This window comes from Nerophis ophidion, linkage group LG12, assembly GCF_033978795.1.
Source record: "Nerophis ophidion isolate RoL-2023_Sa linkage group LG12, RoL_Noph_v1.0, whole genome shotgun sequence".
Lineage (NCBI taxonomy): Eukaryota > Metazoa > Chordata > Actinopteri > Syngnathiformes > Syngnathidae > Nerophis > Nerophis ophidion.
The window spans coordinates 46,635,104-46,650,970 of NC_084622.1; the positions used below are offsets into that span (position 1 = coordinate 46,635,104).

General features: G+C 42.4%; 1 protein-coding gene across 2 annotated transcripts in view; it reads left to right on the plus strand.

Moving 5' to 3' along the window:
* Positions 1-15,867, plus strand: part of LOC133563505 (CTD small phosphatase-like protein 2-A) — a 42,937-nt gene that overhangs the window by 4,935 nt on the left and 22,135 nt on the right. For both annotated transcript variants that reach the window (XM_061917667.1, XM_061917666.1), the window contains exons 2-4: positions 8,320-8,531; positions 15,304-15,439; positions 15,522-15,668. In XM_061917667.1, coding sequence (XP_061773651.1) covers positions 8,343-8,531; positions 15,304-15,439; positions 15,522-15,668 — 472 coding nt within the window. In that variant the 5' untranslated portion in view covers positions 8,320-8,342. The remainder of the gene's footprint in view (positions 1-8,319; positions 8,532-15,303; positions 15,440-15,521; positions 15,669-15,867) is intronic.

Here is a 15,867-nt window from a genome sequence, read left to right on the forward strand (position 1 = left end):
TGTATTAAGGCTGGGCGATGTGGCCTTTTTTTAATATCTCTACATTTTTAGGCCATGTCACCATACAGCATATATATCTCCATATTGTGCCTTAGCCTTGAATGAACACTTGATGCATATAATGACAGCAGTATGATGATTCTATGTGTCTACATTCAAACACATACTGCATTCATATATGCTACTTTTAAACTTTCATGCAGAGAGGGAAATCACAACTAAAAGTGTATTTATGAAACAGTTATTAAGCAGTGACACAAACATTCATGTCATTTCCAAAACAGAAAGTGCAAGATTGTCAGAGACATTTTAAAACAAGCTATGAGTGCACTTTTGTGCATGATGTCACTAAGATGAAATATCAAAACAACACTAAATTAAAGTGTACTTTTTGTACAGAACGCCACTAAATGTTTTAAAACAAATAAAGTGCACTTTTGTGCATGATGTCACACAAGATGTTTCAAAAACTGTCTAATAAAAATGAGCTGCATAATAGGAAGTCAAATAGTGTATGTCCTTCGCTATGTGGTAGGTTCCTGCGGACGTTATCTCCTTCTGTTGACAATTTTTTTTCGTACGGTGTTGATCTGAAAATGGTGAGGATGTGCAGGTTGCTTTGGCATTTTCTTGGGTGTGGCACCAAACGGAGATGTTGACACGCAGAGTTTCAAGCACTCTTCATTCTCTAGTGGGTTACTTATCAAATGATGCTACACATTAGTAGTGCCGCTACTTTTTGTAGCAACGCTTTTGCCGCATACTTAACATATTACGGTTGTCTGTTCAACATCTTCCCGCTTGAAGTCAAGCCACCGCCAGACGATGGACCCCCAGCTGTTTTTCTTGGGAATTAAATATTCTTCCTCCATTTGTTACCAGATTGGCACCTTATTTCTCTCGTATTACCACCCGCACAGCTCCGCCTACACCTGCCACATAAGTTGGCTGCCACAGCTAACTTTACCTTTGCAACATTCCTCTCTGCTCGGCGAGGGCGTATGATGTTGCACGCGTGACAGTATGTGACGTCTTGTTTTATATCTCTGTCAGAAGGAGAGGCAAGAAAGAGTGAGAAGACCCTGCAGTGTAATGCCCGCAGCTAAAAACAACTGCGTGAGAAGATATTTACCCAATACTCACAAAATAGTCATTTTCTATATCGCACAGAGACAAACTCACAATATATCGAATATAGCCCTACCTTGTATTAGCCATCTTGGATCACGTTACACATCAAGTGTCCACTCTTGTGTTGTCACTGCCACTGTGGGCATGTCTTTAAAACACACTTCTCTTCCGTTGTCCTCGCTCTTGTGGGCGCGACTTAGGAGAATTAAAAGTGGGCACAACTCAAAAGTAGGCGCGACTTAAGAGTGGGTGGAACTTAAGGGTTTGATTGATTGATTGATACTTTTATTAGTAGATTGTACAGTACAGTACATATTCCGTACAATTGACCACTAAATGGTAACACCCCAATAAGTTTTTCAACTTGTTTAAGTCGGGGTCCACGTTAATCAATTAATGGTACAAATATATAATATCAGCATAACACAGTCATCACACAGGTTAATCATCATAGTACATACAGTGGGGCAAAAAAAGTATTTAGTCAGCTAGCGATTGTGCAAGTTCTCCCACTTCAAATGATGACAGAGGTCTGTAATTTTAATCATAGGTACACTTCAACTGTGACAGACAGAATGTGGCTAAAAAAAATCCAGGAATTTGTTCTTTGGTTGACCTTTTTGATGACCTTGGTTGCCAATTTTTCACAGGAAAGATTAGCCTCTAGAATGGAACCTAGGTAGGTGATCTCATCTTTCCTGGTGATAACAATGTCACCCACTTTTATAGTCAAGTCACTGACTTTAAGAAGGTTGATGTGGGACCCAAAAAGGATGGATTCTGTTTTACCGAAGTGTATGGATAGCTTGTTGTCAGCGAGCCAGGTGCAAATATTAAGGAGTTCAGCACTGAGCATTTGTTCCATCTGTGACTTGTCCTTGCCGGATACCAGCAGGGCCGAGTCATCCGCAAACAGGAACAATTCACAGTGGCATGCTGATGGCATGTCCATCCATCCATCCATCCATCCATCCATCCATTTCCTACCGCTTATTCCCTTTCGGGGTCGCGGGGGGCGCTGGCGCCTATCTCAGCTACAATCGGGCGGAAGGCAGGGTACACCCTGGACAAGTCGCCACCTCATCGCAGGGCCAGCACAGATAAACAGACAACATTCACACTCACATTCACACACTAGGGCCAATTTAGTGTTGCCAATCAACCTATCCCCAGGTGCATGTCTTTGGAGGTGGGAGGAAGCCGGAGTACCCGGAGGGAACCCACGCATTCACGGGGAGAACATGCAAACGCCACACAGAAAGATCCCGAGCCTGGATTTGAACCCAGGACTGCAGGAACTTCGTATTGTGAGGCAGACGCACTAACCCCTCTGCCACCGTGAAGCCCTGATGGCATGTCATTTACCCATATTAGGAACAGTAAAGGTCCTAGTATACTGCCTTGGGGGACTCCACAGCTTACTGAGAGGTGGGGACACCTCTACCACCTGTTTCCTCCCCTCCTACTCAGTGGCCTAGTGGTTAGAGTGTCAGCCCTGAGATCGGTAGGTTGTGAGTTCATATCCCGGCTGAGTCATTCCAAAGACTATAAAAATGGGAGCCATTACCTCCCTGCTTGGCACTCAGCATTAGGGGCTGGAATTGGGGGTTAAATCAACATAAATGATTCCCGGGTGTGGCACCGCTGCTGCCCACTGCGTGATCAAGGGTGATGGGTCAAATGCAGAGAATAATTTCGCCACATCTAGTATGTGTGTGACAATCATTGGTACTTTAACTTTAACTTTTAAGATTGCATCCAGCTCCATGAGATTTTATCCAATCCGATTGCTCTGAGCTTATCCAACAGTATAGCGTGGTTAACTGTGTCAAAGGCCTTCTGAATTACCAGCATGACCATCCCGCAGTATTTATAATGTCCAGCATGACCATGCCGCAGTATTTACAATGTCCAGCATGACCATGCCGCAGTATTTATAATGTCCAGCATGACCATGCCGCAGTATTTATAATGTCCAGCATGACCATGCCGCAGTATTTATGTCCAGCATGACCATGCCGCAGTATTTATAATGTCCAGCATGACCATGCCGCAGTATTTATGTCCAGCATGACCATGCCGCAGTATTTATAATGTCCAGCATGACCATGCCGCAGTATTTATAATGTCCAGCATGTCCAGCAGTATTTATAATGTCCAGCATGACCATGCCGCAGTATTTATAATGTCCAGCATGACCATGCCGCAGTATTTATAATGTCCAGCATGTCCAGCAGTATTTATAATGTCCAGCATGACCATGCCGCAGTATTTATAATGTCCAGCATGACCATGCCGCAGTATTTATAATGTCCAGCATGACCATGCCGCAGTATTTATAATGTCCAGCATGACCATGCCACAGTATTTATAATGTCCAGCATGACCATGCCGCAGTATTTATAATGTCCAGCATGACCTTGCCGCAGTATTTATAATGTCCAGCATGTCCAGCAGTATTTATAATGTCCAGCATGACCTTGCCGCAGTATTTATAATGTCCAGCATGACCATGCCGCAGTATTTATAATGTCCAGCATGACCATGCCGCAGTATTTATAATGTCCAGCATGACCATGCCGCAGTATTTATAATGTCCAGCATGACCATGCCACAGTATTTATAATGTCCAGCATGACCATGCCGCAGTATTTATAATGTCCAGCATGTCCAGCAGTATTTATAATGTCCAGCATGACCTTGCCGCAGTATTTATAATGTCCAGCATGACCATGCCGCAGTATTTATAATGTCCAGCATGACCATGCCGCAGTATTTATAATGTCCAGCATGACCATGCCGCAGTATTTATAATGTCCAGCATGACCATGCCGCAGTATTTATAATGTCCAGCATGACCATGCCGCAGTATTTATAATGTCCAGCATGACCATGCCGCAGTATTTATAATGTCCAGCATGACCATGCCGCAGTATTTATAATGTCCAGCATGACCATGCCGCAGTATTTATAATGTCCAGCATGACCATGCCGCAGTATTTATAATGTCCAGCATGACCATGCCGCAGTATTTATAATGTCCAGCATGACCATGCCGCAGTATTTATAATGTCCAGCATGACCATGCCGCAGTATTTATAATGTCCAGCATGACCATGCCGCAGTATTTATAATGTCCAGCATGTCCAGCAGTATTTATAATGTCCAGCATGACCATGCCGCAGTATTTATAATGTCCAGCATGACCATGCCGCAGTATTTATAATGTCCAGCATGACCATGCCGCAGTATTTATAATGTCCAGCATGACCATGCCGCAGTATTTATAATGTCCAGCATGTCCAGCAGTATTTATAATGTCCAGCATGACCTTGCCGCAGTATTTATAATGTCCAGCATGACCATGCCGCAGTATTTATAATGTCCAGCATGACCATGCCGCAGTATTTATAATGTCCAGCATGACCATGCCGCAGTATTTATAATGTCCAGCATGACCATGCCGCAGTATTTATAATGTCCAGCATGACCATGCCGCAGTATTTATAATGTCCAGCATGACCATGCCGCAGTATTTATAATGTCCAGCATGACCATGCCGCAGTATTTATAATGTCCAGCATGACCATGCCGCAGTATTTATAATGTCCAGCATGACCATGCCGCAGTATTTATAATGTCCAGCAGTATTTGCCGACGTCCACCTCATGTTTGATGTGGTTGGTCAGATAGAGAAGACATGTGTCAGTGGAGTGCTTAGTGCTGAAGCCGGATTGGAATTTATACATTAGTTTATTAGTAGCAAGGTATCTATCAACCTGTTCATAAACTATTTTCTCCATTACTTTGGAAATGGAAGTGAGAATAGAAACAGGTCGGTAGTTACCAGGTTCTAATTTGCTTCCTTTTTTTATTAAGGGGGGTTACTCTTGCTAACTTGAAATCTTTGGGTACTTGGCCTTGTTTGATTGAGAGGTTTATTATGTGTGTGATTATTGGGGCAATGGTGGTTTATTATGTGTGTGATTATTGGGGCAATGGTGGTTTATTATATGTGTGATTATTGGGGCAATGGTGGTTTATTATGTGTGTGATTATTGGGGCAATGGTGGTTTATTATGTGTGTGATTATTGGGGCAATGGTGGTTTATTATGTGTGTGATTATTGGGGCAATGGTGGTTTATTATATGTGTGATTATTGGGGCAATGGTGGTTTATTATGTGTGTGATTATTGGGGCAATGGTGGTTTATTATGTGTGTGATGATTGGGGCAATGGTGGTTTATTATGTGTGTGATTATTGGGGCAATGGTGGTTTATTATGTGTGTGATTATTGGGGCAATGGTGGTTTATTATGTGTGTGATTATTGGGGCAATGGTGGTTTATTATATGTGTGATTATTGGGGCAATGGTGGTTTATTATGTGTGTGATTATTGGGGCAATGGTGGTTTATTATGTGTGTGATGATTGGGGCAATGGTGGTTTATTATGTGTGTGATTATTGGGGCAATGGTGGTTTATTATGTGTGTGATTATTGGGGCAATGGTGGTTTATTATGTGTGTGATTATTGGGGCAATGGTGGTTTATTATGTGTGTGATTATTGGGGCAATGGTGGTTTATTATGTGTGTGATTATTGGGGCAATGGTGGTTTATTACGTGTGTGATTATTGGGGCAATGGTGGTTTATTATGTGTGTGATTATTGGGGCAATGGTGGTTTATTACGTGTGTGATTATTGGGGCAATGGTGGTTTATTATGTGTGTGATTATTGGGGCAATGGTGGTTTATTATGTGTGTGATTATTGGGGCAATGGTGGTTTATTATATGTGTGATTATTGGGGCAATGGTGGTTTATTATGTGTGTGATGATTGGGGCAATGGTGGTTTATTATGTGTGTGATGATTGGGGCAATGGTGGTTTATTATGTGTGTGATTATTGGGGCAATGGTGGTTTATTATGTGTGTGATTATTGGGGCAATGGTGGTTTATTATGTGTGTGATTATTGGGGCAATGGTGGTTTATTATGTGTGTGATTATTGGGGCAATGGTGGTTTATTATGTGTGTGATTATTGGGTAAATGGTGGTTTATTATATGTGTGATTATTGGAGCGATGGTGGTGGCAGAGTCCATGAGGAATCTGGAGGGGATATTGTCAAGGCCGGTGGTCTTGTTTGGGTGGAGCGCGCTCAATTTATTAAGCACCTCGTTAGCTGAGACCATTTCTAATTTGAAATTGTTGTTGATTACTCCTAGCTTTCTGTAGAAGGCTTTAATGTGTTCTACACCAAAGCGACCGGAGTGATGGGCGCGACTTTAAAGAATTAAGAGTGGGCGCGACTCAAGAGTGGGCGCCACTTTAAAGAATTCAGAGTGGGCGCAACTCAAGAGTGGGTGATACTTTAAAGAATTCAGAGTGGGCGCCACTCAAGAGTGGGCGACACTTAAGAGTGGGCGCAACTTAAGAAAATTAAGAGTGGGTGCGAATAAAGAGTGGGTGGGACTTAAAAGACTTGAGAGTGGGCGTGACTTAGGAGAATTAAGAGGGGGCACCAACTGAAAAGTACATGTAAATGTGACTTAAGAGGGAGCGGGACTTAAAAGTGGGCGAAACATAAGAGTGGGCGCAACTTTAAAGAATTAAGAGTGGGCGCAACTTTAAATAATTAAGAGTCGGCTCGACTCAAGAGAATTCAGAGTGGGCGCGACTCAACAGTGGGCATAATTCAAAAGTGGGTGCAATTTACGAGACTTACAGTGGGCGCGACTTAGGGGACTTAAGAGGGGGCAGAACTCAAAAGTGTGACTTAAGAGGGGACGGGACTTAAGTGTGGGCGCAACTTTAAATAATTAAGAATGGATGCGACACAAGAGAATTCAGAGTGGGCGAGACTTGGGGCGACTCAAGAGTGGGCGTAATTCAAAAGTGGGCGCAACTTAAGAGTGGATGTGACTTAAGAGTGGGCGCAACCTAAGAGACTTACACTGGGCGTGATTTATAGTGGGGGCAACTCAAGAGTGGGCATAATTCAAAAGTGGGCGTGTCTTAAGAGTGGATGTGACTTAAGAGTGGGCGCAACCTAAGAGACTTACACTGGGCGTGATTTATAGTGGGGCGACTCAAGAGTGGGCATAATTCAAAAGTGGGCGCAACTTAAGAGTGGATGTGACTTAAGAGTGGGCGCAACCTAAGAGACTTACACTGGGCGTGATTTATAGTGGGGGCGACTCAAGAGTGGGCATAATTCAAAAGTGGGCGCAACTTAAGAGTGGATGTGACTTAAGAGTGGGCGCAACCTAAGAGACTTACACTGGGCGTGATTTATAGTGGGGGCGACTCAAGAGTGGGCATAATTCAAAAGTGGGCGCAACTTAAGAGTGGATGTGACTTAAGAGTGGGCGCAACCTAAGAGACTTACACTGGGCGTGATTTATAGTGGGGCGACTCAAGAGTGGGCATAATTCAAAAGTGGGCGCAACTTAAGAGTGGATGTGACTAAAGAGTGGGCGCAACCTAAGAGACTTACACTGGGCGTGACTTGTAGTGGGGGAGACTCAAGAGTGGGCATAATTCAAAAGTGGGCGCAACTTAAGAGTGGGCGCAACCTAAGAGACTTACACTGGGCGTGACTTATAGTGGGGACGACTCAAGAGTGGGCATAATTCAAAAGTGGGCGTGTCTTAAGAGTGGGCGGAACTTAAGAGACTTACAGTAGGCGTGACTTACAGTGGGCGCGACTCAAGAGTGGGCATAATTCAAAAGTGGGACCGACTTAAGAGTGGGCGTTACTTACAGTGGGTGTGACTTAAAAGTGGGCGCAACTAACAGTGGGCGCGACTTTAGAGGGGGCGCTTTCTCCACAAAAGCAAATTCCTCTGTCCGTTCGCCCTGAAATGTTCAACACTCGTCTTTTTTTCTTTCGCCGTCTTCTTATCAACTTAAACTATTGAGCTGAATTTTGGATTGAAAGTCGTTAGTCCATGACCTCACAAGCCGTGTCGCTGTGATTGTCTCTTGTGTCCAAACTGACCTGAACTCAAGTGCTAGAGAATGCATGGATGGATTCAAATGCATGAGAATGTTTGAAGGCGCTAAGATTTATTGTCTTCTGAGCTATTGGTTACCTGCCCCTGATCATTAAGGTAGAATTTTAGTGAGTCAAACGTGAAGGTGTGCTAAAAAAAGTAACTGGATGTCTGCTCCCTCCTTGCCAGTCTCTTCCATGTGATGCTGGAGCATGATGCAGCTGAGAGCGCGTAAAGCTCCTCAGCAGCCAACCCTGGGCGGTGGAGTCCACACGTCCCGGGCCAAGAGGAAACACTGTCCAGCGGAATCATCCCCACTGAGAGGCAGAGGAAAAATGCAGAAGAATGAAAGGGGTCTTGTCTCCAGCATAAAGACATTTATTCGGGGGACTGCTGTCAAGGTAAGCATCAGGATGTTCACGTTCACAACCCTAACCCTAATTAGGCCATGAGACTTTGGTTATTATCATTACACTTCCAAGTCTTGTTGGTCAACTTACACCCTGAAAGTGCAGTACATGCATTACAAATGGTACCATATCCCAGTGTTTTTCAACCTTTTTTGAGCCAAAGCACATTTTTTGCGTTGAAAAAATGCGGAGGCACACCACCAGCAGAAATCATTATGAAACAAAACTCAGTTGACAGTAAAAATAAGTTGTCGCAATTGTTGGATATGACTTTCAAACATAACTAAGCATGTATCCCTATAGCTCTTGTCTCCAAGTAGGTGTATTGTCACCACCTGTCACATCACACCCTGACTTATTTGCACTTGTTTGCTCTTTTCCTCTGTGTAGTCTTTTACTTCTTGCGTTCCACATTCGGTGGCTTTTTCTCTTTTTTTGGTATTTTCCTATAGCAGTTTCAGGTCTTCCTTTGAGCGATATTTCCCACATCTTCTCTGTTTTAGCAATCAATAATACAAACCCCGTTTCCATATGAGTTGGGAAATTGTGTTAGATGTAAATATAAACAGAATACAATGATTTGCAAATCATTTTCAAGCCATATTCGGTTGAATATGCTACAAAGACAACATATTTGATGTTCAAACTCATAAACTTTTTTTTTTTGCAAATAATCATTAACTTTAGAATTTGATGCCAGCAACACGTGACAAATAAGTTGGGAAAGGTGGCAATAAATACTGATAAAGTTGAGGAATGCTCATCAAACACTTATTTGGAACATCCCACAGGTGTGCAGGCTAATTGGGAACAGGTGGGTGCCATGATTGGCTATAAAAGCAGCTTCCATGAAATGCTAAGTAATTCACAAACAAGGATGTGGTGAGGGTCACCAATTTGTAAGCCAATTGTCGAACAGTTTTAAAACAACATTCCTCTACAAACTATTGCAAGGAATTTAGAGATTTTACCATCTACGGTCCGTAAAATCATCAAAAGGTTCGGAGAATCTGGAGAAATCACTGCACGTAAGCGATGATATTACGGACCTTTGATCCCTCAGGCAGTTCTGCATCAAAAACCGACATCAGTGTGTAAAGGATATCACCACATGGGCTCAGGAACACTTCATAAAACCACTGTCAGTAACTACAGTTGGTCGCTACATCTGTAAGTGCAAGTTAATACTCTACTAGGCAAAGCCAAACCCATTTATCAACAACACCCAGGAACGCCGCCAGCTTCGCTGGGCCCGAGCTCATCTAAGATGGACTGATGCAAAATGGAAAAGTGTTCTGTGGTCTGAGGAGTCCACATTTCAAATTATATTTGGAAACTGTGGACATGGTTTCCTCCAGAACAAAGGGGAAAATAACCATCCGGATTGTCATTGGCGCAAAGTTGAAAAGCCAGCATCTGTGATGGTATGGGGGTGTTTTAGTGCCCAAGGCATGGGTAACTTACACATCTGTGAAGGCACCATTAATGCTAAATGGTCCATACAGGTTTTGAAGCAACATATGTTGTCATCCAAGCAAAGTTATCATGGACGCCCCTGCTTATTTCAGCAAGACAATGCCAAGCCACGTGTTACAACGTTGCTTCGTAGTAAAACAGTGCAGGTACTTTCCTGGCCCGCCTGCAGTCCAGACCTGTCTCCCATGGAAAATGTTTGGCGCATTATGAAGCGTAAAATACGACTAAAAAACCCCAGACTGTTGAACAACTTAAGCTGGACATCAAGCAAGAATGGTAAAGAATTCCACTTTCAAAGCTTCAACAATTAGTTTCCTCAGTTCCCAAATATTTATTGAGTGTTGTTAAAAGAAAAGGTGATGTAACACAGTGGTGAACATGCCCTTTCCCAACTACTTTGGCACATGTTGCAGCCATGAAATTCTAAGTTAATTATTATATGCAAAAAAAAAAACTGTATGAGTTTGAACATCAAATGTCTTGTCTTTGTAGTGCATTCAACTGAATATGGGTTGAAAAGGATTTGCAAATCATTGTATTCCGTTTTATATTTACAGCTAACACAATTTCCCAACTCATATGGAAACGGGGTTTGTACTTCAGCCTTTTTTCTATCCTTTCTGTAGACATTGTGGATTGTCATGTTATGATTGGATGTACATTTGCTGTCGTCCAGCATTCTGTTTTTGTTTACTTTGTAGCCAGTTCAGTTTTAGGTTTTTTTCTACATAGCCTTCCCCAAGCTTCAATGCATTTTCTTGCTAGCTCTCACTTTTTGTTTATTTTTGGTTTAAGCATTAGACACCTTTTTTACCTGCACACTGCCTCCCAGTGTTTCCAACATCTCCAAAGTAATTAGCTACCGGCTGCCACCTACTGATATGGAAGAGTATTACAGGGTTACTCTGCCCAGCTCTAGACAGCACCCACACTCAACAACAACACATAGTTTGCAGACTATAATTACTGTTTTGCAAAAAATATTTTTAACCCAAATAGGTGAAATGAGTCTGCCACGGCACACCAGATTGTATCTCACGACACACTAGTGTGCCACTGCACAGTGGTTGAAAAACACTGCCTCAACCTATGAGCACATTGGTTTCACCACCAAGAGCTCATATTATGGTTTTTATTTCAACATAACACTTCTTTGGCCAACATTTTGCATAGATTTAGTTTTACTGGCCATCTTCTTGCTTTCTGACTGTCACTTCAGAAGGCACCTTTTTTTGGTCCGTTTTATTTACGTACCAAAGTCCTCCTCCAGGCCATGTTGTAGACTTTAACACTTCTACAAATCCCGTTTCCTTATGAGTTGGGAAATTGTGTTAGATGTAAATATAAACGGAATACAATGATTTGCAAATCCTTTTCCGTTCATATTAACATCAAACACAATTTCCACACTCATATGGAAACAGGGTTTGTTTATTGAGTCTACTGACAGATTGAAGCTCGAACTATATGCTTCTTTTTGGTAGAAATGGGCAACAGCAGAGGATCTTTGCATGTACGAGCCAGTCTGCCACACAACAAAAGAGTAGGGAAAAAGCAACTTATTGACTAAAACTGAATAAAAATAACTGACTGGCACAACTCTTCGGGTAAAACTTTACCATATATGGTGATATTTGCTGACCTAACTAAGGCAAATTACGTTCCTAAAGTCTCAAATTCCAAAAGGCTCGCTAGGACCAAGTTAAGGAAGAAGGCAATATTGTTTTATAAGTATTTCCCCCATGCCTCCACACTTTGATTTAAAATTTTTGGGACTCATAGCGATCCGCAAAAAAGGTGTACCAACAGGTAAGATGCGTGCATAATAGGAAGCTTTTAAAGCAGCCTAGCCCATTGAAATGAATTGAAATCAATTAAATCTGTGCTCGGTCCTCCTGACACGTTGTCATTTTAACATGTAAGATGCCTTTTTAAAAATAAGAATCTTTTAAATAAGAAATATTGTCTGATAAACTATAATCTGATACACTCGAGTCATACAAACAACAACATTACAATAGTTTTATGAAGTAATATAACACATTAATAATGTACAGCATTTACCTATTCCAGCAGAGTGAAGAGGACTTTGAAATCCCTTTTACTTCTAATTGATGTCTTCCCGTCCCATTCGATCCAAAATCTACAATGAAACAAGTTACAGAATAGGAAAGGCTGAGATAGTAGCAAGTAATGGTGTTGAATAATTGGATATTCCTATGCTATTTCGCAATCGGTGTTGTGACGGAGAAGAGGTGATTTGACACTTTTCAGGCATTACAAAGCAGCAGGGGGACTGTAGAGGACATGGCCGTTGTTCATAACGCGGCACAGCGACAGTCTCCCTTTGAGACCCAGAACAGCCTTTGGCGTGAGCATTAAGCCGAGCTGGGGGCGGGTAAGCAAGCCTCAGCAGGAAGAGGATGTCGGCTGGAAGGCTGTGGAAGCTGGACTACTGCTAAAGGTTTGGTTTCCAGTGGTTGAAATACAAAGTTGTTTCAATCTCTAGCTATACGGTAATGCTAGCAAGTAAGGCCGGATGTTTTGGAGCAGATCAGCATTGCATTCTGGTATCCCAGAAGCATCCCACTCAGCATCTGCCCAGCCTCAGTATGAGTAATGATTTATTTTGGAGACCAGTTGGGGTCTTTCCTCTTTAGCCAAAGCCAGTGGCTGCTCCGCTCTGCCACCCGCAATGTTTCCTTTATGGCCTGACGTAGAGCTTGACCGCCAACTCCCAGCTCCCTCATCAGCCTAATTGTTGATGTTGCCATCCAACTTGTACAGGGCAGACTTGTGTTCTCCAGCCTCGCCGTTCTGCATATCGGAGTTTTTTCCGCTCAAAAGCTTCCTCCACCGCATCCTCCCAAGGGACTGTGAGTTCAACAAAGTACACGATGTGCTGGGAGTTGGACCACAGGACTAGGTCAGGCCGCAAGTTAGTAATTGCTATCTCTGGTGGAACGATGAGTTTCTTTTACACGTCTACCAGCATCTGCCAGTCCCGAGCTAGCTCCAGCTGTCCCAACCTGGGCCTTGATGATGTCTTTCGTTGCCTTTGTTCCCTCTCTCTAACAAAGGCAAATGGCATATTTAGGTTGGCTGTCCTGGGTGGCAAGGGGTTGTTGGTTGTTCTCCTGCTTTTCAGGATTGCTGCCAAGCATTTGAGGACTTTGTTGTGGTGTATTATCCTTGGGAGAGGCTCACTTTACAGCCAGTGAGGATGTGTCTGAGTGTAGCTGGTGTTGAGCACAGGGGGCATTTTGGATCTTCACCCAGCCATTGGTTGAGGTTTTTGGGGGTGGGAAAGACATCAGAGGTTGCTCGAAGTAGGAGACCTACTCTACTCGATTCCATCTCCCATATGTCCCTCCCGCTGATCTTCCGTTTCTCCACCTCTTCCCACCTTGTCCACTGGCCCTGCTTAGCTTGCACCCAACTTTAACCAAAACAAAAAGCTGAGAGATTACCTTGTATCTTCAAAAAACTTGTAAGTTGAGGTTGCACTGTATTTTTTTACATTTTAAATACACTGGTAAAATCACAAAATGTCCAATACTTTTTAGTGTGTGCTGAAAAGATTAGACATAAATCTTAAATATGATATTCACCCCATCTGTAGGGTGCTCGGAAAGGGATTATAAGTACAGTGGAACCTCGGTTACCAATTACTTGGTTCATAAACTTAAAAGTTTGTCAAGTGAAGCAGTGGTCTCAATAGGAAACGATGTAAAGATGTGTGAGTGGTTCTAGCCTCGACAAATGTCCCTATTTTGCTAAAATAACAAAATGCTCACTTTGAAGAACGAAAATATAATTAAAAAAATCTAATTGATGAGGTGGAAACTTGTTCAGGGTGCACCCCGCCTTCCGCCCGATTGTAGCTGAGATAGGCACCAGCACCCCCCACGACCTCAAAGGGAATAAGCGGTAGAAAATGGATGGATGGAATTTAAAACATTTGAATGCTCGTACAACGCTTCAAACCTTTAGCCTATCAGTATGTGGAATTAAATGATGGAATGGATTAATCAAAGAAATGAAACAAAGCACCAATATGATTCAGTCCAAGAGACTGTTCACAAAGTAAACAGAACAAGAATTATGGTCAACATCATGAACCCTTTTTTTACATTTTTTTTATTGAGACAAAGATTATTAATGTAATATTTGTTTAATTAACGTGGTACAATATTTATTTGCAATGTATTTGTTCACTGTTATGTTACAGTGAACAAGGAAATGGGCTAAAATTGCTATGGTATGAAAAGGGGTAGGATTACATAAGCTCAACTTCTTCCTACTCCTTTTCGAAGGTGCTGGAATGAAACCACTGGAAATATGTGATGAATTGCATTGTTTGTATGCATGTTGGAAAGAAACTGAAACTGAACTGAAGACTGTGTAATAGTGTGTACTGTATATGTATCAAACAAACATAACAATGGGTGTCATGGCTCACCAATCTGCGCTGTCAACACACACACACACACACACACACACATACCTATGGTGCTCTCAAAATCATTAACAACCATGTTTCCCCCAATAAAAAAAAAAAGGCAAGTGTCATTTTTACCTTTTTGTTGGTGAATATTTGTGGCACGCGAGTAAGAAAAGATGAATGTTAGTGATGAATGTAGAGAGTGGAGAGGCAGGGAGGAGCAGCATGCCAAAAGAGAGCCCCACGCCTTTCTTCCTCTTTTGTTCATTTCACTTGGAAAAAGCTGGGCTTTACTTGACCCTTGCTGCACAAGAACTCTGTCCAGCGTGCCTAGTTTTTGGTGATGCTTTAAAATTTGACCTTACTAGTGACCCATTATGTTGTCGTTATTGGCCTTTTTCCTTGCAAATAGTTATTTTTCCTCCTCCTTTCTCGTCTGGTTTGTTGGCTTTTTAGACCCATGTTAAGTTAGCAAAATAGACAAAACTTTGTGAATGGGGAGAAAAGAAACACACGCCATGGCTTGCGTGTCCTGTCCTGTGCAGCAAGTGTTGTGGATATCTCTGCCTCCGCAACAATGATGTGCCTTGCTTTTTGCCAGCAGGCGTGATAGAAATGAATGACTAAGACGTTGGTACACAGAGAGATGGATGGGACACAGATCCATATTTGGCTCAATGTAAAAGTTCATATATTGAAAAGTTTGTAAATTGAGGTTCTACTATGTACTGTAGGAAAAGTCTTTTGAAATTGACCTTGTAAATAGTGTGTCAACTCTCTTTTAAAGTGCACCAAAAGTTTTGTAAAAGTTTTTCATTGCATCCTTTTTTGTGTATTTGGCAGGTGGAGCCGGATATTCCCGCCAAGAGGAGTCGCATTGATTGTAGCTCTGAAGGTAATCTCATTACTTCAACACCGCAAACAAGAACCCTTGCCAACAAATCAGTCTCCAGGGTTTGCAGAAAAAGTCCAATTAAAGGTAGAGTTTTGTTCATTTAAGCAGCATGAAGCTATACTTGACGGTCATGTTGTCCACTCATGTTTGTTCTCTCTTGGTTCAGATACAATGACGTGCAACAGCAAGCCCTTAAAGCCAAACGGCAAGCTCGAAGCTCCAGTTGAGGAAGCGAGCAGTACGCCGCGCACTACACTGCTGGGAACAATCTTTTCTCCTGTTTTCAACTTTTTCTCACCAGCAACTAAAACTGGTAAAACAACACAGAATTTCTTCAACTTTGAGTATTTACACTTCTGTATTCTACCCAGCAGACATTCTAGTCTTTCCCACAGGACTGCAATCAGTCCATGACACCGGTGTATGAGATTTTATCGGACAAAAATGGGGAGGAAACTAGTGGTATCCTGATCTTATATTATCAAACACCTATCGGATTTTATCAGCTTGCA